The following is a 23963-nucleotide window of genomic DNA, read 5'->3' as shown; positions in this document are numbered from 1 at the left end:
CAACTTCTCTCCCCTTTCCTCTCTCTCTCTCACTCTCGCATGCTCTCTCTCTCTGCATTTATATACATATATATTTTTTTGTTGACATCTCTCTATCTTTATTTCTATCTCACGTATTAGTGGTGGGTCCATCAGGTCTTCCTGTTGTCAATTCACTCAAAGCAGTGCTAAAGGATTAAAAGGCACAGTCAGACACCCTATAATTTTCTCAGTTAAACTTTCTGGTTCAAATTAGTTTAAATTAATGCTTTCACTTATAAACTAGATGACCCTTTAAAAACTGACATGTAAATCGATTGCTTGAAACCTGGTAGGTCATTTTCCCCAGAAATGAGGCTTTATGTATTTGTAATGAATATCTTACACTTGTCAAAAAGGTAATGACTCAAGATTGAAGTACAGTTCTTTACTCCTGAATCTGATCCAATGTGTAACAACCTTTTGGGGTGGAATTTATTTCAAATTCAACTTCAGGTTGTAGGTACCCAACTTCCTTGACCAATCTAACTTCCTGACCACGTCTGTGCTCCATAGGAAGCATGCTCGTCTTTCCTGCCCCTGACATCGGGTCACGTAACTACAGGCCTGAGTCAGGGGCTCCATCTGATGTGAACATGGGTCTGGATTTGGGTTATCGGCCTCACATGGTAGCTGATACAATTTATTATTATTCTCCTTGCTCCAGAGGGCTTTCATCTTCCCCACACCCACTCCAGGAGAGTCTCATACACAGGCAATCTGACAGTTTCCCGAGAGTTTGGCTGCTAGTAACTGAGAGTCCAGACTGGGAGTAAGAAGACTCCCTCTATGTCTTGTGCCTCTTTTTCTACCTCAATTCAAGAGACAAAGACTATTCCACATAGAATCTTACCATGAGAGGACGTTAGAAACAGTATCAAGGGAACTCTATATTCCCATGGGTGCCCCTAAGGGTGAACATCCCAAATCTCAATCTCTCTGAATATATATGTTATGTATGTATGTTTGTACATGTGTACATGTTATACATGTATTTATTTATCATATCTTACTTTGCCATGAAGAATCCTCCTGCCAATTCACTCAGGGCAGTGCTACGGTATTAAAGATAGACATAGTAAGATACCACATGACTTCTAGACTTTTACATTTTTAGTTCAAATTAGCTATAATTACTCTTTTTTTTTTGGCTGCACTGCACATCCTGTGGGATCTTAGTTCCCCAAACAGGGATTGAACCCGGGCCCTCAGCAGTGAGAGCGTGCTGTCCTAACCACTGGACCGCCAGAGAATTCCCTGCTACAATTATGCTTAAGCTTATAAACTGGTTGGCTCCTAGGAAATTCACACGTAAATCAGTTATCTGGAACCTGATATCTCATTTTTCCTAGAAATGATTCTACATACACTGTAATGAATATTTTTGACCCACCAAAAAAGTTAATGACTCAAGATTGGTTCAAGATGGCGGAGTAGAAGGACGTGCTCTCACTCCCTCTTGCAAGAACACCAGAATCACAACTAACTGCTGAACAATCATCGACAGGAAGACACTGGAACTCACCAAAAAAGATACCCCACATCCAAAGACAAAGGAGAAGCCACAATGAGACGGTAGGAGAGGTGCAATCACAATAAAATCAAATCCCATAACTGCTGGGTGGGTGACTCACAAACTGGAGAACACTTATACCACAGAAGTCCACCCACTGGAGTGAAGGTTCTGAGCCCCACGTCAGGCTTCCCGATCTGGGGGTCCGGCAACGGGAGGAGGAATTCCTAGAGAATCAGACTTTGAAGGCTAGCGAGATTTGATTGCAGGATGTCGACAGGACTGGGGGAGACAGAGACTCCACTCTTGGAGGGCACACACAAAGTAGTGTGCTCAATGGGACTCAGGAGAAGGAGCAGTGACCCCATAGAAGGCTGAACCAGACCTACCTGCTAGTGTTGAAGGGTCTCCTGCAGAGGCGGGGGGTGGCTGTGGCTCACCGAGGGGACAAGGACACTGGCAGCAGAAGTTCTGGGAAGCACTCCTTGGTGTGAGCCCTCCCAGAGTCTGCCATTAGCCCCATCAAAGAGCCCAGGTAGGCTCCAGTGTTGGGTTGCCTCAGGCCAAACAACCAACGGGTAGGGAACCAAGCCCCACCTATCAGCAGACAAGTGGATTTAAGTTTTACTGAGCTCTGCCCACCAAAGCAAAAGCCAGCTCTACCCACCACCAGTCCCTCCCATCAGGAAACTTGCACAAGCCTCTTAGATACCCTCATCCACCAGAGAGCAGACAGCAGAAGAAGAACGACAATCCTGCAGCCTGTGGACAAAAACCACATTCACAGAAAGATAGACAAGATGAAAAGGCAGAGGGCTATGTACCAGATGAAGGAACAAGATAAAACCCCAGAAAAACAATTAAATGAAGTGGAGATAAGCAGCCTTCCAGGAAAAGAATTCAGAATAATGATAGTGAAGATGATCCAGGACCTTGGAAAAAGAATGGAGGCAAAGACTGAGAAGATGCAAGATATGTTTAACAAAGATCTAGAAGAATTAAAGAACAAACAAACAGAGATGAACAACACAATAACTGAAATGAAAAATACACTAGAAGGAATCAATAGCAGAATAACTGAGGCAGAAGAATGGATAAGTGACCTGGAAGACAGAATGGTGGAATTCACTGCTGCGGAACAGAATAAAGAAAAAAGAATGAAAAAAAATGAAGACAGCCTAAGAGACCTCTGGGACAACATTAAACACAACAACATTAGCATTATAGGGGTCCCAGAAGGAGAAGAGAGAGAGAAAGGACCAGAGAAAATATTTGAAGAGATTATAGTTGAAAACTTCCCTAACATGGGAAAGGAAATAGCGACCCAAGTCCAGGAAGCGCAGAGAGTCCCATACAGGATAAACCCAAGGAGAAACACGCTGAGACATGTAGTAATCAAATTGACAAAAATTAAAGACAAAGAAAATTTACTGAAAGCAGCAAGGGAAAAATGACAAATAACATACAAGGGAACTTCCATAAGGTTAAGAGCTGATTTCTCAGCAGAAACTCTACAAGCCAGAAGGGAGTGGCATGATATACTTAAAGTGATGAAAGGGAAGAACCTACAACCAAGATTACTCTACCCAGCAAGGATCTCATTCAGATTCGATGGAGAAATCCAAAGCTTTACAGACAAGCAAAAGCTAAGAGAATTCAGCACCACCAAACCAGCTCTACAACAAATGCTAAAGGAACTTCTCTAAGTGGGAAACACAAGAGAAGAAAAGGATCTACAAAAACAAAACAATTAAGAAAATGGTCATAGGACCATACATATCGATAATTACCTTAAATGTGAATGGATTAAATGCTCCAACCAAAAGACACAGTCTTGCTGAATGGATACAAAAACAAGATCCATATATATGCTGTCTACAAGAGATCCACTTCAGACCTAGGGACACATTCAGACCGAAAGTGAGGGGATGGAAAAAGATATTCCATGCAAATGGGAATCAAAAGAAAGCTAGAGTAGCAATACTCATATTAGATAAAACAGACTTTAAAATAAAGAATGTTACAAGAGACAAGGAAGGACACTACATAATGATCAAGGGATCAATCCAAGAGTAAGATATAACAATTATAAATATATATGCACCCAACATAGGAGCACCTCAATACATAAGGCAACTGCTAACAGCTATAAAAGAGGAAACTGACAGGAACACAATAATAGTGGGGGACCTTAACACCTCACTTACACCAATGGACAGATCATCCAAACAGAAAATTAGCAAGGAAACACAAGCTTTAAATGACACAACAGACCGGACAGATTTAATTGATATTTATAGGACATTCCTTCCAAAAACAGCAAATTACACTTTCTTCTCAAGTGCGCACGGAACATTCTCCAGGATAGATCACATCTTGGGTCACAAATCAAGCCTCAGTAAATTTAAGAAAACTGAAATCATATCAAGCATCTTTTCTGACCATAACGCTAGGAGATTAGAAATTAATCACGGGGAAAAAAAACGTAAAAAGCACAAACACATGGAGGCTAAACAATACGTTACTAAATAACCAAGAGATCACTGAAGAAATCAAAGAGGAAATCAAAAAATACCTAGAGACAAATGACAATGAAAACACGACGATCCAAAACCTATGGGATGCAGCAAAAGCAGTTCTAAGAGGGAAGTTTATAGCTATACAAGCCTACCTCAAGAAACAGAAAAATCTCAAATAAACAATCTAACCTTACACCTAAAGAAACTAGAGAAAGAAGGACAAACAAAACCCAAAGTTAGCAGAAGGAAAGAAATCATAAAGATCAGAGCAGAAATAGAAACAAAGAAAACAATAGCAAGGATCAATAAAACTAAAAGATGGTTCTTTGAGAAGATGAACAAAATTGATAAACCATTAGCCAGACTCATCAAGAAAAAGAGGGAGAGGACTCAAATCAATAAAATTAGAAATGAAAAAGGAGAACTTACAACAGACACCGCAGAAACACAAAGCATCCTAAGAGACTACTACAAGCAACTCTATGCCAATAAAATGGACAACCTGGAAGAAATGGACAAATTCTTAGAAAGGTATAACCTTCCAAGACTGAACCAGGAAGAAACAGAAAATATGAACAGACCAATCACAAATAATGAAATTGAAACTGTGATTAAAAATCTTCCAACAAACAAAAGTCCAGGACCAGATGGCTTCACAGGTGAATTCTATCAAACATTTAGAGAAGAGCTAACACCCATCCTTCTGAAACTCTTCCAAAAAATTGCAGAGGAAGGAACACTCCCAAACTCATTCTATGAGGCCACCATCACCCTGATACCAAAACCAGACAAAGATACTACAAAAAAAGAAAATTACAGACCAATAGCACTGATGAATATAGAGGCAAAAATCCTCCACAAAAAACTAGCAAACAGAATCCAACAACACCTTAAAAGGATCATACACCATGATCAAGTGGGATTTATCCCAGGGATGCAAGGATTCTTCAACATACGCAAATCAATCAATGTGATACACCATATTAACAAACTGAAGGATAAAAACCATATGATCATCTGAATAGATGCAGAAAAAGCTTTTGACAAAATTCAACACCCATTTATGATAAAAATTCTCCAGAAAGTGGGCATAGAGGGAACCTACCTCAACATAATAAGGGCCATATATGACAAACCCACAGCAAACATCATGCTCAATGGTGAAAAACTGAAAGCATTTCCTCTCAGATCAGGAATAAGACAAGGATGTCTACTCTCGCCACTATAATTCAACATAGTGTTGGAAGTCCTAGCCACAGCCATCAGAGAAGAAAAAGAAATAAAAGGAATCCAAATTGGAAAAGAAGAAGTAAAACTGTCATTGTTTGCAGATGACATGATTCTATACATAGAGAATCCTAAAGATGCCACCAGAAAACTACTAGAGCTAAACAATGAATTTGGCAAAGTTGCAGGATACAAAATTAATGCACAGAAATCTCTTGCATTCCTATACACTAATGATGAAAAATCTGAAAGAGAAATTAAGGAAACACTCCCATTTACCATTGCAACAAAAAAAATAAAATACCTAGGAATAAACCTACCTAGGGAGACAAAAGACCTGTATGCAGAAAACTATAAGACACTGATGAAAGAAATTAAAGATGATACCAACAGGTGGAGAGATATACCATGTTCTTGGATTGGAAGAATGAATATTGTGAAAATGACTATAATACCCAAAGCAATCTACAGATTCAATGCAATCCCTATCAAATTACCAATGGCATTTTTTACAGAACTAGAACAAAAAAATCTTAAAATTTGTATGGAGACACAAAAGACCCCGAATAGCCAAAGCAGTCTTGAGGGAAATAAACGGAGCTGGAGGAATCAGATTCCCTGACTTCAGACTATACTACAAAGCTACAGTAATGAAGACAATATGGTACTGGCACAAAAACAGAAATGTAGATCAATGGAACAGGATAGAAAGCCCAGAGATAAACCCATGCACCTATGGTCAACTAATCTATGACAAAGGAGGCAAGGATATACAATGGAGAAAAGACAGTCTCTTCAATAAGTGGTGCTAGGAGAACTGGACAGCTACATGTAAAAGAATGAAATTAGAACATTCCCTAACACCATACACAAAAATAAACTCAAAATGGATTAGAGACCTAAATGTAAGACCAGACACTATAAAACTCTTAGAGGAAAACACAGTAAGAACACTCTTAGACATAAATCACAGCAAGATCTTTTTTGATCCACCTCCTTGAGTAATGGAAATAAAAACAAAAATAAACAAATGGGACCTAATGAAACTTAAAATCTTTTGCAAAGCAAAGGAAACTACAAACAAGACGAAAAGACAACCCTCAGAATGGGAAAAAAATATGTGCAAATGATCAGTGGACAAAGGATTAATCTCCAAAATATATAAACAGCTCATGCAGCTCAATACTAAAAAAACAAACAACCCAATCCAAAAATGGGCAGAAGACCTAAATAGACATTTCTCCAAAGAGGACATACACATGGGCAAGAAGCACATGAAAAGCTGCTCAACATCACTAATTACTAGAGAAATGCAAATCAAAACTACAATGAGGTATCACCTCATACCAGTTAGAATGGGCATCATCAGAAAATCTACAAACAACAAATGCTGGAGAGGGTGTGGAGAAAAGGGAACCCTCTTGCACTGTTGGTGGGAATGGAAATTGATACAGGCACTATGGAGAACAGTATGGAGGTTCCTTAAAAAACTAAAAATAGAATTACCGTATGACCCAGCAATCCCACTACTGGGCATATACCCAGAGAAAACCATAATTCAAAAAGACATGTGCACTCCAATGTTCATTGCTGCGCTATTTACAATAGCCAGGTCATGGAAGCAACCTAAATGCCCATCGACAGATGAATGGATAGAGAAGTTGTGGTACATATATACAATGGAATATTACTCAGCCATAAAAAGGAACGAAACTGGTCATTTGTAGAGACGTGGATGAATCCAGAGACTGTCATACAGAGTGAAGTAAGTCAGAAAGAGAACAACGAACACCGTATATTAATGCATATATGTGGAACCTAGAAAAATGGTACAGATGAACCGGTTTGCAGGGCAGAAATAGAGACACAGGTGTATGTAGAGAACAAACGTATGGACACCAAGGGGGCAAGGTGGCCAGGGGGTGGGGGGGTGGTGGTGGGATGAATTGGGAGATTGGGATTGACATGTATACACTGATGTGTATAAAATGGATGGCTAATAAGAACCTGTTGTGTAAAAAGATAAATAAAATTAAATTAAAAAAAAAAAGTTAATGACTCAAGCGTTAAGTACAGTTCTTTACTACTGAATCTGACCCAATGTAGAGCAGCCTTCTGGCGTGGCATTCATTTCAAGTTCAACTTCAATTTGCAAGTACACATCCCTCTTCCTCCACATAATTTCCTGCTTCTCAAGTCCCTTCATCATGCTCGGACTCCCACCCTATCATGGTTGTCTTTCCTGGCCCTCAGACACTGCAGAGTAACTGCAGGCCTGAGTCAGGGCCCCTCCATGTGATGAGCGTTTGTGGTACCAGCTTCACATGGTGAAAAGCTCTGGAAGGTCATGGATGACCTGGGTCCTACGAGCTCCATCCTTTGGCTGAAGCCTCCTCTGCTCCCTGCCCACGGCCAATTCCTCCTTGCTCCAAAAAAGTTTCTCTCCTCCCTTACCCAGCCTAGCAGAGTGTCACTCACAGCAACCAAAAGTGACAAATACTAGGATTAAGAAGACCTCCTTTATGGCCTGTTCATCCTTTTTCTACCTCAGTTCAAAAGACAAAGAATGTTACATATAGAACCTTACCATGAGAGGACCTTAGAAACAGTATCGAGGGAATTCTGTATTCCCATGGCTGTTCCTAAAGGTGAACATCCAAATCTCAATCTCTCTGTATATGTATATTATGCACATATGTGTGTGTGTACATATTACATACATATTTATTCATCATAGCTCACTTTGCATTGGAGAGTCCTTCAGAGGACCCTGCTGTCCATTCACTCAGGGCAGTGCTAAAGGATTAAAAACAGACAAAATAAGATACCATAAGACTTCTAGACTTTTACTTTTTTAGTTCAGGTGGGTTATAATTACCCTTGAACTTATAAACTGGTTGGCTCTTAGAAAATTCACATGTAAATCAGTTATTTGGAATCTGATATCTCATTTTTCTCAGAAATGATTCTATATACATTTGTAATAAATGTTTTGACCTATCAGAAAAGTTCATGACTCAGGAATTGGCTAGTAGTTATTAGGAGGAAGAAGGATTCCTCTTATGATCTGTTCCTCTTTTATCCAACTAAGATCCAAAAAAGATAGAAAGTTACTAACAGGTGTTACAGTGAGAAGATTTAATAACAATGTCGAAGACACTGTATTGTCATGGATACTCCTAAGAATGCATTTGAAAACTGCACCTCTTTTTCTTCCATGGTATTTATGTTTATATATGTGTTTGTGTGTTCATATTGATAAGAGTATATAAATATATGTGCATACATGTACATATAAAACATATTTATCTTTAATATTCATTTATATCTCACGTTTCATTGTTGCCATCCTTATGGGTTTCTGATGTCAATTCATTCAGGGCAGTGCTAAAAGATTGAGAAGATACATGGTTCACACACCACATGTAATTCTAGACTTACTTTTTTTCATTCAAATAGCTACAGTTACTCTACAACTTTTGAACTGGTTGATCTTTAAAAATTCATGTATATATCACAAAACTGAGCCTGCTATGTCATTTTTATTAGAAATGAGGCCTTATATAAGGTGGTAATGATTATCTTAGGCCTGTAAGTAGTGGTAGCACACTTAGAGAAAGAAGCATCCCTTTTATGACTTGCTCCTCTTTTTTCCAACTGGACCCATAGCAGATAGAGTTATCTACAGATCCTACTGTGACTCGACTTAGAAACAGTGTCAAACACACTCTTACTGCCATGAATGCTCCTTAGAGTAAATTTCCCAAATTTCAATCTCTCTCTCTTTGTGTTGTCTGTGTGTGAGCATGTGTGTGTTTGTGTTGATAGAAATATGTATATGCATATGTATATTAATTATATATATATATCTTTATTCCTTTATATCTCGTATTTTGCTGGTGGCTTCCTCATGTTTCTGATATCAATCAATTCATTCAGGTATGGGCTAAAGCGTTTAAAAGGTACATGGTCAGACATCACATGTAATTGACTGACTTGATTTTTGTCATTTAAATGGCTACAATTACTATATACTTATGAACTTGTTGATCTTTAAAAAACTCACGTATATAAACACTAAATTGAACCTGGTATGTCATTTTCATTAAACATGAGACTTTACAAGGCACTAACTGATATCTTAGGCCTGTGAAAATAGTAATGCCTCAAGTTCTTTTCTATTCCTTTAATCCGAATGGTCACAGCCTTTTGTGATGGCATTTATTTCAATTTCACTTCAGTTTGTAGGTACGCATCCCTCTTACTGCATCTAAATTCCTGACTCTCAAGTTCCATCACTTCCTTACTTTCACCCCTCCTGGTCATCTTTCCTGCCCCTCACACAGGGTCAACAACTGCAGGCCTGAGGCAGTGACGGCTCCAGCCACTTCCACTGCCATCATGGGTTTGGATTTGAGGACCCTTACGTAGTGGCAGAGCTCTGGAGGGTGTGGGACAGATCGAGGGTCTGTTAGCCCCATTCCCTTCTGCTGAGGGCTCATCTCTTCCCAGGCCACTGCTAGCCTTCCCCTTGTTTCCAAATATGAATCTCTCCTCATTTGTCCCACATTGTAGGCTGAATACTGTCCCACCAAAATTCATATGTTGAAGTCTTATCCCCTTTAACTCAGAATGTGACCTTATTGAAAGTAGCACTGTTGCAGAAGTAATTAGTCAAGATGTGGTCCTACTGGTTAGGGGGGGTTCCTAATCCAATATGACTGATGTCCTTATACAAAAGGAAAGAATGCTATGTGAAGATGAAGGCAGAGATTGGAGCGATTGACAGCAGCCGCCAGAAGCTAGGAGAGAGGCATGGAAGAAATTCTTCCTCACAGCTCTCAGAAGAAACCAACCCTGCCAACATACTGATACCAGCTTCTAGCCTTGAGGATTGAGACAAATTTTTGTTGTTTAAACCACTCGATTTGCGATATTTTGTTACAGCAGCCCTAGCAAACTAATACAGCCCATTCTAGCAGAGTCTCACACAGGCAATGTGACAGGTTTCTAAGAGTTTTGGCTACTAGTCACTCAGATGGGAGTAAATCTCCCTTTTCTGATCTGTTTCTCTTTTATCCAACTAGATCAAAAACAGAATGTTACATATAGAACATGCCAACATTTTAGAAAAAGCATACAAGAAACTTCGTATTACATATCTCTGTGTGTGCAACTTTACATATCTATCTATATATAATCTCACCTTTCAGTGATGGCTTCCTTATTGGTTACAGATATCAATTCATTCTGCTCATAGCTTAAGGATTAAAATGTACAGAAACATCATGTGATTTCACAGACTTACTTTTTTCATTCAAATTAGCTAAGTTGTAGAGAGATAAACAAATTTTCAATTATGAATTGAAAATTGCAAATTCATGTGTAATTTGGTTATTTGGAAATAAGTATTTCATTTTACCCTAGAAATGCGGCTTTACACGGTGGCAATGAAATTCCTAGGCCTGTAAAAGAATCCTTAATGGAGCAAGATTTAAAACCATTTCTTTACTTCTGAACCTAATCCCAAGGTGTAACTAGTTTTTGTGTTTGCAATTATTTCAAATTCAACTGTAGTTTGCAGGTACCATCCCTCGTACAGTATTATTAGTATTATTCACTATAGTCACCATGCTGTACATTACATTCCCAGGGTGACTTATTTTATAACTGGAAGTTTGTACCTTTTTTGACTTCCCTCACCCATTTCACCCACCCCCTACGCAGCCCTCACCCCCCCATTTCTGGAAACCACCAATCTTTTCTCTTATTTATGAGCTTTTTTTTCTTTTAAGATTCCACATACAAGTGAGATCATATGATATTTATCTTTCTCTAACTTATTTCACTTAGCGTAAATGTCCACAAGTTCTACCCATGCTGTTGCAAACAGCAAGATTTCATTCTTTTTTTTATGGCTGAATATGTTCCATTGTATACATATATACCACAACTTCTTCATCCATTCATTGGTCAATGGACACGTTGTTGCCATGTCTTGGCTACTGTAAATAATGCAATGAACACGGGGGGTGCAAATGTCTTTTCAAGTTAGTGTTTTCATTTTCTTCAGATAAATACCCAGAAGTGGAATCGCTGGATCATATGACAATTCTATTTTTAATTTTTTGAGAAATTTCCATAGTGTTTTTCATAGTGGCTGTAACAATTTACATTCCTACCAACAGTGCACAAGCATTCCCTTCTCTCCACATCCTTGTCAACACTTGTTATTTTTTATCTTTCTGACAATGCCATTCTATACATACATTTTTTAAAATTTATTTTATTTATATTTATTTTTTTGGCTGCGTTGGGTCTTTGTTGCTGCACGCGGGTTTTCTCTAGTTGCGGCGAGCGCGGGCTACTCTTCGTTGTGGTGCACGGGCTTCTCATTGCAGTGGCTTCTCTTGTTGAGGAGCACAGGCTCTAGGCGTGTGGGCTTCAGTAGTTGTGGCACACGGGCTCAGTAGTTGTGGCTCGCGGGCTCTAGAGCGCAGGCTCAGTAGTTGTGGCACATGGGCTTAGCTGCTCCACAGCATGTGGGATCTTCCTGGACCAGGGCTTGAACCCGTGTCCCCTGCATTGGCAGGCAGATTCTTAACCACTGTGCCACCAGGGAAGCCCAACAATTCCATTCTAACAGGCATGAGGTGATATTCCTTTGTGGTTGTAAATTTTTTTAAATAATTTATTTTTTAGAACAAGTTTAGGTTTATAGAAAAATTAAGCAGGAAATAGAGAGAGTTCCATATACCTCCTTCTCCCTAACAGTTTCTCCTATTATTAATGTCTTGCATTCATCCAGTACATCTGTTACAACTGATGAACCAATATTGATCCGTTATTGTTAACTAATGTCCATAGTTGAAACTGGTGTTCACCCTTTGTGTTGTACAGGTCTACTGATTTTGCCAAATGCATAATGCCATGTATCCACCATGACAGCATCATACTGAATTGTTGCACTGCCCTAAACGTCTCCTGTGCTCTGCCTATTCATCCCTCTGCACCCCCAATCCCGACTCCTGATATTTTTACTGTCTCTATAGTTTTACCTTTGCCACAGTGTCATATAGTTGGAATCACATAATATGTAGCCTTTTCAGACTGATTTCTTTCACTTAGCACTTATGCATTTAAGGTTCCTCTGTTTCTTTGTATGGCTTGATAGCTCATTTCTTTTAATTGTGGAATAATTTTCCATTATATATAGCTATCACAGTTTGTTTTTCTATTCATCTATGACATCTTGGTTGCTTCCAGTTTTTGGCAATTATCAGTAAAGCTGCTAAAATATTTGTGTGCAGGTTTTTGTGTAGACAAAACTTTCCAACGCATTTGGAGCATAATTTCTGAATCATATGGCAAGACTATATTTTGCTTTGTAAGAAATTGCCAAACCGCCTTCCAAAGTGGCTACACCATTTTGCATTGCCACCAGCAATGAATGAAATTTCCTGTTGCTCCACATCCTGACCATCATTTGGTGTGGTCAGTGTCCCAGATTTTGACCATTTTAAGAGGCATGCAACAAAATTTGTTTTAATTTGCAATTCCTGAGTGACGTGATGTTGAGCATCTTCTCATATGCTTATTTGCCACCTGTGTATTTTCTTTGGTGAGGTGTTTGTTCAAATCTTTTGCCCGTTTTTTTTAATTGGATAATTCATTTCCTGATGACTTTTAAGAGTTCTTTAATTTGGATAGCAGTCCTTTATCAGATGTGTCTTTCACAAATAATTTCTACTAGTCTGTGGCTGACTCGTCTTCTCATTCTCTTAACAAGGTCTTTCACAAAGCAGAAGTTTTTAATTCAAACGAAGTTCAAGTTATCACATTTTTTTCTTTCATAATCTTGATTTTGGTGTTGTATCTAAAAGTCATTACTAAACTAAAGGTCATCCAGCTTTTCTCCTGTGTTAACTTCTAGGAGTTTCAGAGATTTGCATTTTATGTTTAGGTCTATGATATGATTTAATTTTTGTGAAGCATGTAAGATCTGTGTCTAGATTATTTTTTGCATGTGTATGTCCAGTTGTTCCAGCATGATTTGTTGAAAAACTATCCTTTCTCCACTGTCATACCTTTGCTCCTTCATCAAAGACCAGTTGTCTATATTTGTGTGGGCCAGTTTCTGGGCTCTCTATTCTATTCCTTTGATCTATTTGTTTATTCTTTAACCATCACCACATGTCTTGATTACTGTAGCTTTACACTAAGACTTAAGTTGGGTATTGTCAGTCCTCTGATTTTACTCTTCCTCAACAGTGTGTTGGCTATTCTGGGTCTTTTGCCTTCCCATATAAACTTTAGAATCAGTTTGTCAATATCCCAAAAATAACTTTCTGGGATTTTGATTCAGATTGCATTGAATCTACAATTTGAAAGAATCAACATCTTTACAATATTGAGGTTTCCTACACATGAACACAAAGTCTCTGCCATTTATTTAGTTCATTAATTTCATTCATAATAATTTTTTAGTTTTCCTCATATAGATCTTGTACATTTTGTTGGATAAATACTTAGGTATAAATCTATTTTGGGGGTCCTAATTTAAATGGTGTTGTCCTTCTAATTTCAAATTCCTCCTGTTCATTATTGGTGTATGGGAAAGTGATCAGCTTTTGTATATTAAGCAGTTATACAAGGTTACAGGACATAAGCTTATTAGGCCCATAAGTTTTTTTTTTAATTGATTCTTTTGGATTTTCTTCATAGACAATCATGTCATATATGAACAAAGACATTTAATTGTTTCCATTCCAATCTGCATACTTTTATTTCCTTCTCATTGCTCATTACTATAATCCTTCTTAGGATTTACAGTATGATGTTGAAAAGGAGTGATATTGGGGGGACATCCTTGCCTTGTACCTGGTCTTCACAGAAAAGCTTCAAGTTTCTCACCATCAAGTATGATGCTAGATGGGTTTTATGGCTGTTCTTTATCAAGTTGAGAACGTTGCCCTCTGTTCCTAGTTTGCTAAGAGTTTTTTTTTTTTTAAATCACGAATGAGTGTTAGATTTTGCCAAATGCTTTTTCTGCATCAATCAATTTTTCTTCTTTAGCCTGTTGATGTGATGGATTACACTGACTGATTTTCAAATATTGAACTGGCCTTGCCTATCTGAGATAAATCCCACTTGGTCTGGGTATATAATTTTTTACATACATTGTAGGATTCAATTTGCCAATATTTTGTTTAGAATGTTTGCCTCTATGTTCTGTGCTTTTAATTTTTTTTTGTAACGTTTTTGTCTGGTTTATGGTAATGCTGACTTCAGAGAATGAGTTAGAAAGTGTTCTCTCTGCTTTTATTCTCTGGAACAGTTTAGAAAATTGACATCATTTCTTCCTTAAATGTTTGGTGGAACGTTGACCATTGACCAGTGAAACCATCTAGGCCTAGTGTCTGTTTTGGAAGGTTTAATTATTGATTCCATTTCTTTAACAGATACAGGTCTATTCAGATGATCTATTCCTCCTTGTATGAGTTTTGGTAGTATCTTTTAAAGCATTACTCCATTTCATGTAAGCTATCAACTTTGTGGGCTTGGAGTTGTTCATAATATTCCTTTATTATCCTTTCAATGTCCATATGATCAGTCATGACAACCCCCATTTCATTTCTGACATTAGCAATTTGTGTCCTCTGTCTCTTGTTCCTGTTAGCCTGGCCAAAGAGATATCAATTTTATTGATCTTTTCAAAGAACAAGCTTTTGGCTTTGTTGATTTTCTCGCCTTCAATTTCATTGATTTCTGCTCTAACTTTTATTATCTCTTTTCTTCTGCTTTTTTTAGGTGTATATTGGTCTTTTTTCCCTTTTGTTTCCTAAGCTGGAAGCTTATTGATTTTAGATCTTTCTTTAATATATGTATCCAAGGCTGTAAATTCCCCTCTAAGCACTGCTTTTGCTGCATCCTACAAATTGTGATAGTTTGTATTTCCATTTTCATTTAGTTCAAAAGACTTTAAAATTTCTCTTGAGACTTCTGCTTTGACCCATGTGTTATTGAGAAGTACACCGTTTAACCTTCAAGTATTTGGGGACTTCTGAGCTATCTTTCTGTTACGGACTTCTAGTTTAACTCCATTGTGGTCTGACAGCAAATTTTGTATGATTCCTATTCTTTTAAATTTGCTAAGGTGTGTTTTATGTCCCAGAATGTGATCTATACTGGTGAATGTTTCATGTGAGCTTGAGAAGGATATATATTCCGCTCTTGTTAAATGAGCTCTTCTATAAATGTCAATTAGGTCCAGTTGATTGAAGGTGCTGTTCAGTGCCACTATATCTTTACTTTCCATAGTTTTCCCTTTTCTTCATGCGTCAGTATAAACCCTATCTTCCCAATGATAAGAGATCCACCAACAGTTCCCTCCTTTCAAACTTCACACTGACTTATTCATATGAATTACCAAAGTTGACATCTTTATTACCATCATCGACCCTCAAGAATTGTTCTATTTTACTTCACTAGTATGCAGAAATTTATCATTAGTGATATTCTATATGGAATAGTGATATAATGAATTTATCTGAACAATAAGGATTCCTTGAATCTAAAAAATATAGTAAACATAACAACTCACTGCAATTACTATGTTTTTAGAAAGAATTTTAGATCATTGTCCAGAAAATTCTGCATTGCCATGGATAATCCCGAGACTAAATTTCTCCACTTCACTTCCCCTGGCCCCCCACTCCTCAATATACACCTCACCTTTCATAGGCGGCTCCGTCATAGATTCCTGATGTCAATTCATGTGCGTCATTTCTAAGGAATTAAAAACACACGATCAAACTCCAAATGACTTCATAGAGTTAATTAGTTACAAGTAGTCTTCAATTTGTAAACTGGTTGAACTCTAAAAATCTACATGGAAGTTACTTATTTGGTAAATCAGTATTTCAATTTTCCCAAGAAATAGGGCTTTTATTAGTCGTAATGAAGACCTTAGGCCTGTCCAAGAAGACTGACAAATCCAGAAAAGTATAATTCTTGATTTCTACACCTAACTCTCATGTGTAACTGCACTGAGGTTGCATTTACTTCAAAATTCAACTTCAGCCTGTAGATCTACAAACTTCCAGCCCCTTCTAACTTCCTGATTATCCTTCCCTCCCCTGCAGCCCTACTTTCCTTGTACCATGTACTCCTTTGCTGTTCCTCAGTTTGGTTCAAAGAACAACAAGCCTGAGGCAGGGGATCTCTCCAATATGATGGTGGGTTTACAGTTGGGACACCAGCTTTAGATGGTAGCAGAGCTCTGGAGGGTGAGGGCCAGAGCCGAGATGGAGTAGGGCTGCTCTTTCCTGCCCATCCTTCCTCCTTTCCTGGCCCATGCTAGCAGAGACACACACACAGACATTCTGAGAGTTTCCTAAGAGTTTTGGCTACTAGTTACTAAAGGTCACAAAGAGACTATGAGTAAGGATTCTCCCACTTATGACCTCTTCTTTTTTCCATCTAGACCCCAAAAGAAAGTTACCTATAGAAGCTTCCAGTCTCTTATGGAAAGAGACCTCCCTTTGTGGTCAGCGCTCCCAATACCTTTCACCACCCACATCAGTCAACTCACCCTTTGTCAACGTTGTCAGAGGAGCCTAAAGAGGCATCCATAACTCTGCCAAAGAGTAAAAATCATACAAAAAATACGTCAGACAGTTTGGAAGGCAATTAGTTTCTTTTTCCCGATAGAATTTCAAGACATGAAAAGTAAAATCATGAATATGGAAAAAACTAAACAAACAGTTTTAGAGTACAGCACTGGGCTCTCTGAGACGGCCTCTGGGCTGTGCGTGTGTTTGTGAATCCACTGGAAAGCGAGGGAAAGAAGCAAAGGAGGTGTAGCATTCATTATTAAACCTCCTTTCTCCTTCCCCATTTTGCCAACCATGCACACACTCTGGAATCAATTTGGGAAACATGAAAGAGCCGAGAGTATAGGGACGAGGAGGTCGATCCAGGGAATAACTAATGAAGGGTTACAGGAAAAAAAAAAAAAAAAGAAAATGCCAGAACAACGAATATTCCAATGCCAAGGACTAGTCACTGGTCATCATTCAGTAGAGAAGAAACAGGTAGGTAGATCAAGGATGGCCTATATAATATTTTAAATTTTTTTTCTGAACTAGAAGTAGAACATGTTTAGAATGATTCCTTTTTGTTTTTCTCTGAATTTATTTCAAAAAGATATTTGGTTATATTATCTAAAACCAAGACTTCCCACCACCAAATCACTGGCTTGGATAATTTAATCTCTCTACAACTCAATTTCCTCATCTGTAAAATAAGACACATAAAAATGCACTTTGCATCCGTCAACTTCATAAGATCATGCTGAATATTCACCATTTCACAAGTATTATTGGTTTTTAGGCAGCCTGCCTTCTTCATCAAATGTTATGCCTCAAAAAATCAGTACAGGAAAACAATATAAACTGATACATATTTTAAATTTTAAAAACACTTCAAGATTCTCAGAGTAATTCCCTGGGAAATCTTGGGTTCCTATCCGAGATGAGAAATAGCCTTCCTCCCAAAACTATAAAAGACGAATGGAAGTATGGATTCCAAGAAATAACACAAAACTGTAAGACTCTAAAGAGTCCACCCTTAACTGGTGGACAGACTGAGGAAAAGGGCTGCCAAGGGCAGCCTGGAGGGACTCAGTGGGAGGGGAAATTTTAAGTTCGGTTCTTGCCTTTCCCTTGAGTGCTTGGAGACAATAAGTGCCTCCTCAGTAGAACCCAGTAGCAACTACCCAGATGTAGTTAGGATAAAATTAGGGTAGGATTAGGTTAGCTGATGAAAACAGGAAAGGGCTGAAGAGCAATCCTTGGGCCTTCACTCATCCACGCCCCATCTCCAAAGCCCCAGGTGACAACCTAGGGTGACTGCCTCCCCCAATGCTGCCTAGCCCAGGAGCTGAAAGGTGACATACCCTGATCAGAGGATTTGCCTGGTCACAGTGTTTCATGGTTCCTGACACTCTCTGTGCCCAGGCTCATCACCTCCACTCATGTTAAACTTACTGAGGAAAACACACCCTGGATCTTAGCTTTCAACAAGAGTGACATTATAATACGTCATCCAAGCCAGGATACTTTTGAAAGTGACAAGAATGCGCTATTAATAATTATGCTGAGATGGTCCCCAACCTTCAGCTCTTTCCTCATACAAGTTACCAGACAGAGGGGCCAATGGGCACAAGGAATGTGAACTCACAAGTCAAAATAGATACCTGAGGAGTATGACTCCTGAAAAATACAACAAACTGAACATCATATATCATCTGAAGCAGAACCACTGCAACACAATGACTAAGATTTTTTTTTCTAATTAAAAAAATTTTTATTGGAGTATAGTTGCTTTACAATATTGTGTTAGTTTCTACTGTACGGCAAAGTGAATCAGCTATATGTATACATATAGCCCCTCTTTTTTGGATTTCCTTCTCATTTAGGTCACCACAGAGCACTGAGTAGAGTTCCCAGGGCTATACAGTAGGTTCTTGTTAGTTATCTTCTTTATACAGAGTATCAATAGTGTATATATGTCAATCCAATCTCCCAATTCATCCCATCCCCGCTTTCCCCCTTGGTACCATACATTTTTCTCTACGTCTGTGTCTCTATTTCTGCTTTGTAATAAGATTGTCTACACCAATTTTTTCAGATTCCACATGTATGTGTTAATATACAATATTTGTTTTTCTCCTTCTGACTTACTTCAATCTGTATGACAGTTTCTAGGTCCATCTATGTCTCTACAAATGACCCAATTTCGTTCCTTTTCATGGCTGAGTAATATTCCACTGCATATATGTTCCACATCTTCATTATCCATTACTCTGCTGATGGACATTTAGGTTGCTTCCATATCCTGGCTATCATAAATAGTGCTGCAATGAACATTGGGGTGCATGTATCTTTTTGAATTATGGTTTTCTCTGGGTATATGCCCAGTAGTGGAATTGCTGGGTCATATGGTAGTTCTATTTTTAGTTTTTTAAGGAATCTCCATACTGTTCTCCATAGTGGCTGTAACAATTTACATTCCCACCAACAGTGCAAGAGTGTTCCCTTTTCTCCACACCCTCTCCAGCATTTATTGTTTGTAGATTTTTTTGATGATGGCCATTCTGACCAGTGTGATACCTCACTGTGGTTTTGATTTGCATTTCTCTAATAATTAGTGATGTTGAGTAGCTTTTCATGTGCCTCTTGGCCATCTATGTCTTCTTTAGAGATACGTCGATTCCTAACTAATCACTGAATCAAAAGTAAACAAAATGACTCCCTCTTGTGAGAACACCAGAAGCACAACTAACTGCTGAACAATCATCCACAGGAAGACACTGGAACTCACCAAAAAAGATACCCCACATCCAAAGACAAAGGAGAAGTCACAATGAGTCGGTAGGAGGGGTGCAATCACAATAAAATGAAATCCCGTAACTGCTGGGTGGGTGACTCACAAACTGGAGAACACTTATAACCACAGAAGTCCACCCACTGGAGTGAAGGTTCTGAGCCCCCACCTCAGGCTTCCAAACCTGGGGGTCTGGCAATGGGAGGAGGAATTCCTAGAGAATCAGACTTTGAAGGCTAGTGGGATTTGATTGCAGGACTTGGACAGGACTGAGGGAAACAGAGACTCCACTCTTGGAGGGCACACACAAAGTAGTGTGCACGTCGGGACCCAGGGGAAGGAGCAGTGACCCCATAGAGACTGAACCAGACCTACCTGCTAGTGTTGGAGGGTCTCCTGCAGAGGCAGGGGGTGGCTGTGGCTCACCGTGGGGACAAGGACACTGGCAGCAGAAGTTCTGGGAAGTACTCCTTAGCATGAGCCCTCCTGGAGCCCACCATTAGCCCCACCAAAGAGCCTGTAGCCTCCAGTGCTGGATCGCCTCAGGCCAAACAATCAACAGGGAGGGAACTCAGCCCCACCTATCAGCAGACAAGCAGAGTAAAGTTTTACTGAGCTCTACCCACCAGAGCAACACCCAGCTCTACCCACCACCAGTCCCTCCCATTAGGAAGCTTGCACAAGTCTCTTAGATAGCCTCATCCACTAGAAGGCAGACAGCAGAAGCAAGAAGAACTACAGTCCTGCAGCCTGGGGAATGAAAACCACGTTCACAGAAAGATAGACAAAATGAAAAGGCAGAGGACTGTGTACCAGATGAAGGAACAAGATAAAACCCAGCAAAACAAGTAAATGAAGTGGAGATAGGCAACCTCCCAGAAAAAGAATTCAGAATAATGATAGTGAAGATGATCCAGGACCTCGGAAAAAGAATGGAGGCAAAGATTGAGAAGATGCAAGAAATGTTTAACAAAGACCTAGAAGAATTAAAGAACAAACACCTAGAAGAATAAAGAACAAACAAACAGAGATGAACAAAACATCTGTATGTCTTCTTTAGAGAAATGTCTGTTTAGGTCTTCTGCCCATTTTTGGATTGGGTTGTTTGTTTGTTTTTGATATTGAGCTTCATGAGTCGCTTGTATATTTTGGAGATTAATCCTTTGTTGTTTGCTTCATTTGCAAGTATTTTCTCCCATTCTGAGGGTTGTCTTTTTGTTCTGTTTATGGTTTTCTTTGCTGTGCAAAAGCTTTGAAGTTTCATTAGGTCCCATTTGTTTATTTTGGTTTTTATGCTCATTACTTTAGGAGGTGAGTCAAAAAGGATCTTGCTGTGATTTATGTCAAAGTGTGTTCTTCCGATGTTTTCCTCTAAGAGTTTTATAGTGCCTGGCCTTACATTTAGGTCTCTAATCCATTTTGAGGGTTTTTTTGTGTATGGTGTTAGGGAGTGTTCTAATTTCATTCTTTTAAATGTAGCTGTCCAGTTTTCCCAGCACCACTTATTGAAGAGGCTGTCTTTGCTCCATTGTATATTCTAGCCTCCTTTGTCATAGATTAGTTGACCATAGGTGCATGGGTTTATCTCTGGGCTTTCTATCCTGTTCCATTGATCTATATTTCTGTTTTTGTGTCAGTACCATACTGTCTTGATTACTGTAGTAAGATTTTTAAATACACATGAGAAGCACACTTAATGATACATGAGAAGATGTTAGTAACATGAAATGAAAATAAGAAACCATAAGGAAAAAACCCAAGAGGAAATCTTAAGTGTAAATGAATAATTGTTGAAATAAAGAATCCATTCATGGGATAAAGAGTAGTTTGGGTACATGTGAAAAGCAAATTAGAGTTGGAAGATGAGATTGAGAAACTCTCCCAGAAAATAGTAGAAAAGAATAGAGAGAGCTTCCCTGGTGGCACAGTGGTTAAGAATCCGCCTGCCAATGCAGGGGACACGGGTCAAGCCCTGGTCCAGTAAGATCCCACATGTTGCAGAGCAACTAAGCCTGTGTGCCACAACTACTGAGCCTGCACTCTAGAGCCCATGAGCCACAACTACTGAGCCCACATGCCACAACTACTGAAGCCCACGCGCCTAGAGCCTGTGCTCCGCAACAAGAGACGCCACCACAATGAGAAGCCCACACACTGCAACAAAGAGTAGCCCCTGGTCGCCACAACTAGAGAAAGCCCGCGTGCAGCAACGAAGACCCAACACAGCCAAAAATAAATTTATAAAAAAAAAGAATACAGAGGGAGAACATACAAAAGAAAAGCCAATTGATATGGAGCATAAAATCATATCTAACATCTGGATTATAGACATCTGAGAATAAATGAGAAAAAAATGGAAAAGAAAAAGCTGAAAAAAAATGATAAATTTTCTAAAATTAAAGAAATATCACAAAGTGATCTTTCACCTTATAAATATTTAAATGGTATTTACTAAGGGCCAGGCATTGTGCTGATGCTTCACAGATACTACTTCAATTGGTCCTCATTACATTCCTTGAGATAGTTACTATTATTTATTTTCACCAGTTCACAGATCTTGAATATTTGTGTATTTCTAATATCCATCATGCCGATTTGTAAACCACTAATCTCACTAATAAAAATGCATTTGTGACCTTCACTGTGGTAATTAGCAACATTTCAGGTGTTGACGGAGATGTGACAACTGAAGCCCTTGTAGTGGCCGTCCCTGTAAAATGGTCACCACCCATGGACAGAACATCCTCCATTAGGGCAACCAGCCACAGCTAAAGGACAAGTTTAAAGAGACCATGAATGGCACATGCATACTATTACTGACATACTGCCTAACCTGCGGTATTTAAGGAAATTACAGGCATAAAACAAGGTCTTTAAATTTTGAGTTTGCTCATTTCATTTGCATACAGCTTACATTTATTATGAAAGAAGGTACATATGTATTCCCTATTCTATTAACCAAGGCTGAGAATTATGCTTAAAATTCAGTAAATTTGAATCTTATCACTTACTTATTTTTTTGATGCATGAACCAGGAATGTAAAGAATTCTTCTTTAATCTCTGCATGGTTTGTTTCGTGGTCGAATTTAATCTACAATTAATCTAAGAAAAGGAAAAGCATGTATGCATTATATAGTCGATATGTTTAAAACACACATGATATCCCAATTAGAAAGTCACACATATGGATCAGCATTTCGAAAGTCTTGAATCCACAAACATAAAATCTGCAATACTGTGCAATTTTATCAAGCCTGTGAAACATGCATGTTAGCTCAAGAAATAGAGAAAAACATTTTTTGTGTGTTCAATAAAACTTAAGTTTAGCTCAAGCACAGGACTCTTTAAAGATTGCCCACTTGCTGGACAGGACCCAGGAAGTGAAACAAAACCCGTTTCAAACTAATTTTACATCATCATAGTGACTTATGATATTTCCATCCTGAAGTATTCTCTGCAGAATAAATCAAAGAATTGGGAAAGCTAAGAGATGTGACCCTCAGCATTTCATAGAGCAGATTTCATGGACGAGAACTGGAAGTCCCTGGAGAGTAACACATTGCCAAGTAGACTGCCAAGTTAACAAGCAGTAATACTACGTCCACATGAGGCAGGCAGAAATGTGTCACCAGCCCCTAAATCCCGAGCAAGGAGAGCAATTTGAAAAGAAATAGAAAACAATTTTTTTTTCCCAAAAACAGACCAATTTGGGCATAAATGTTGATTCTGAGTTTAGGGCGTGGGGCCCAGCCACCTGTGAATTCCATACCTTTGAGGCATACCAGCTCATGCACAGTGGGAGTAGGAAGCCCAAAGCTCGGAGGTACCGCCTGTGTTCCAGGGGCGAGGTGGACCCGAGACCCAGGGCGGCCACGGCACAGCCGGCTTCTTGGGTCCCCTCCCTGCAAGCCCTGGACCCACTTATCTGCAGGCAAGGCTGCTTTAGCGAAGGCAGAGGCGCTGCCTCTCGGAAGGGGCTGTGGGGCGCACTTTGTGACTTGGGTACAACCTTTCCTAAGCGGGAGCAAACTTTCCTCAAGATCCTGGCAGCCATTTTCTCTCCCACTGCCTTTCAGGGTAACGCCTTTTTCCTTCTTTCTTTTCCGTTCTTTCTTATTTTTAATTTCCCCAAGTCAAGTCCGTTAAGTGAAATCTCGGCCCAGTTCCTAGCCAGCCACAAAGTTACCGCTAGTTGGTCCTACCTCGGCCTAGTGCCCCCTCCCCCCCCCATGTCCCATGTCCCCATGCCCTGATGGTGACGGGGCTCTGCAGAATCAGCGGGAGGGGAGAGGAGCGT

The 23963-nt window shown here is 39.2% G+C and overlaps 1 protein-coding gene across 3 annotated transcripts in view; it reads right to left on the bottom strand.

The window, feature by feature from the left end:
* LOC102998585 (phosphatidylinositol 3,4,5-trisphosphate 3-phosphatase TPTE2) overlaps positions 1-23963 on the bottom strand; it is a 96865-nt gene that overhangs the window by 68452 nt on the left and 4450 nt on the right. For 2 of the 3 annotated variants that reach the window (XM_007193681.2, XM_028161724.2), the window contains exons 1-3: positions 8020-8045; positions 1032-1073; positions 114-167 (exon numbers count right to left, since the gene is read on the bottom strand). In XM_007193681.2, the coding sequence (XP_007193743.2) occupies positions 114-167; positions 1032-1039 (62 nt within the window). In that variant the 5' untranslated portion in view covers positions 1040-1073; positions 8020-8045. Of the gene's footprint in view, positions 1-113; positions 168-1031; positions 1074-8019; positions 8046-16011; positions 16066-16870; positions 16916-22676; positions 22769-23963 lie in introns of those variants that run through there. The other variant, XM_057533136.1, reaches the window with a different exon arrangement.

This window comes from Balaenoptera acutorostrata, chromosome 18 (genome assembly GCF_949987535.1).
Source record: "Balaenoptera acutorostrata chromosome 18, mBalAcu1.1, whole genome shotgun sequence".
In the NCBI taxonomy this organism is placed as follows: Eukaryota; Metazoa; Chordata; class Mammalia; order Artiodactyla; family Balaenopteridae; genus Balaenoptera; species Balaenoptera acutorostrata.
The sequence above is the reverse complement of the archived record's forward strand: the minus strand, read 5'-3'. Positions and strand labels throughout refer to the sequence as shown.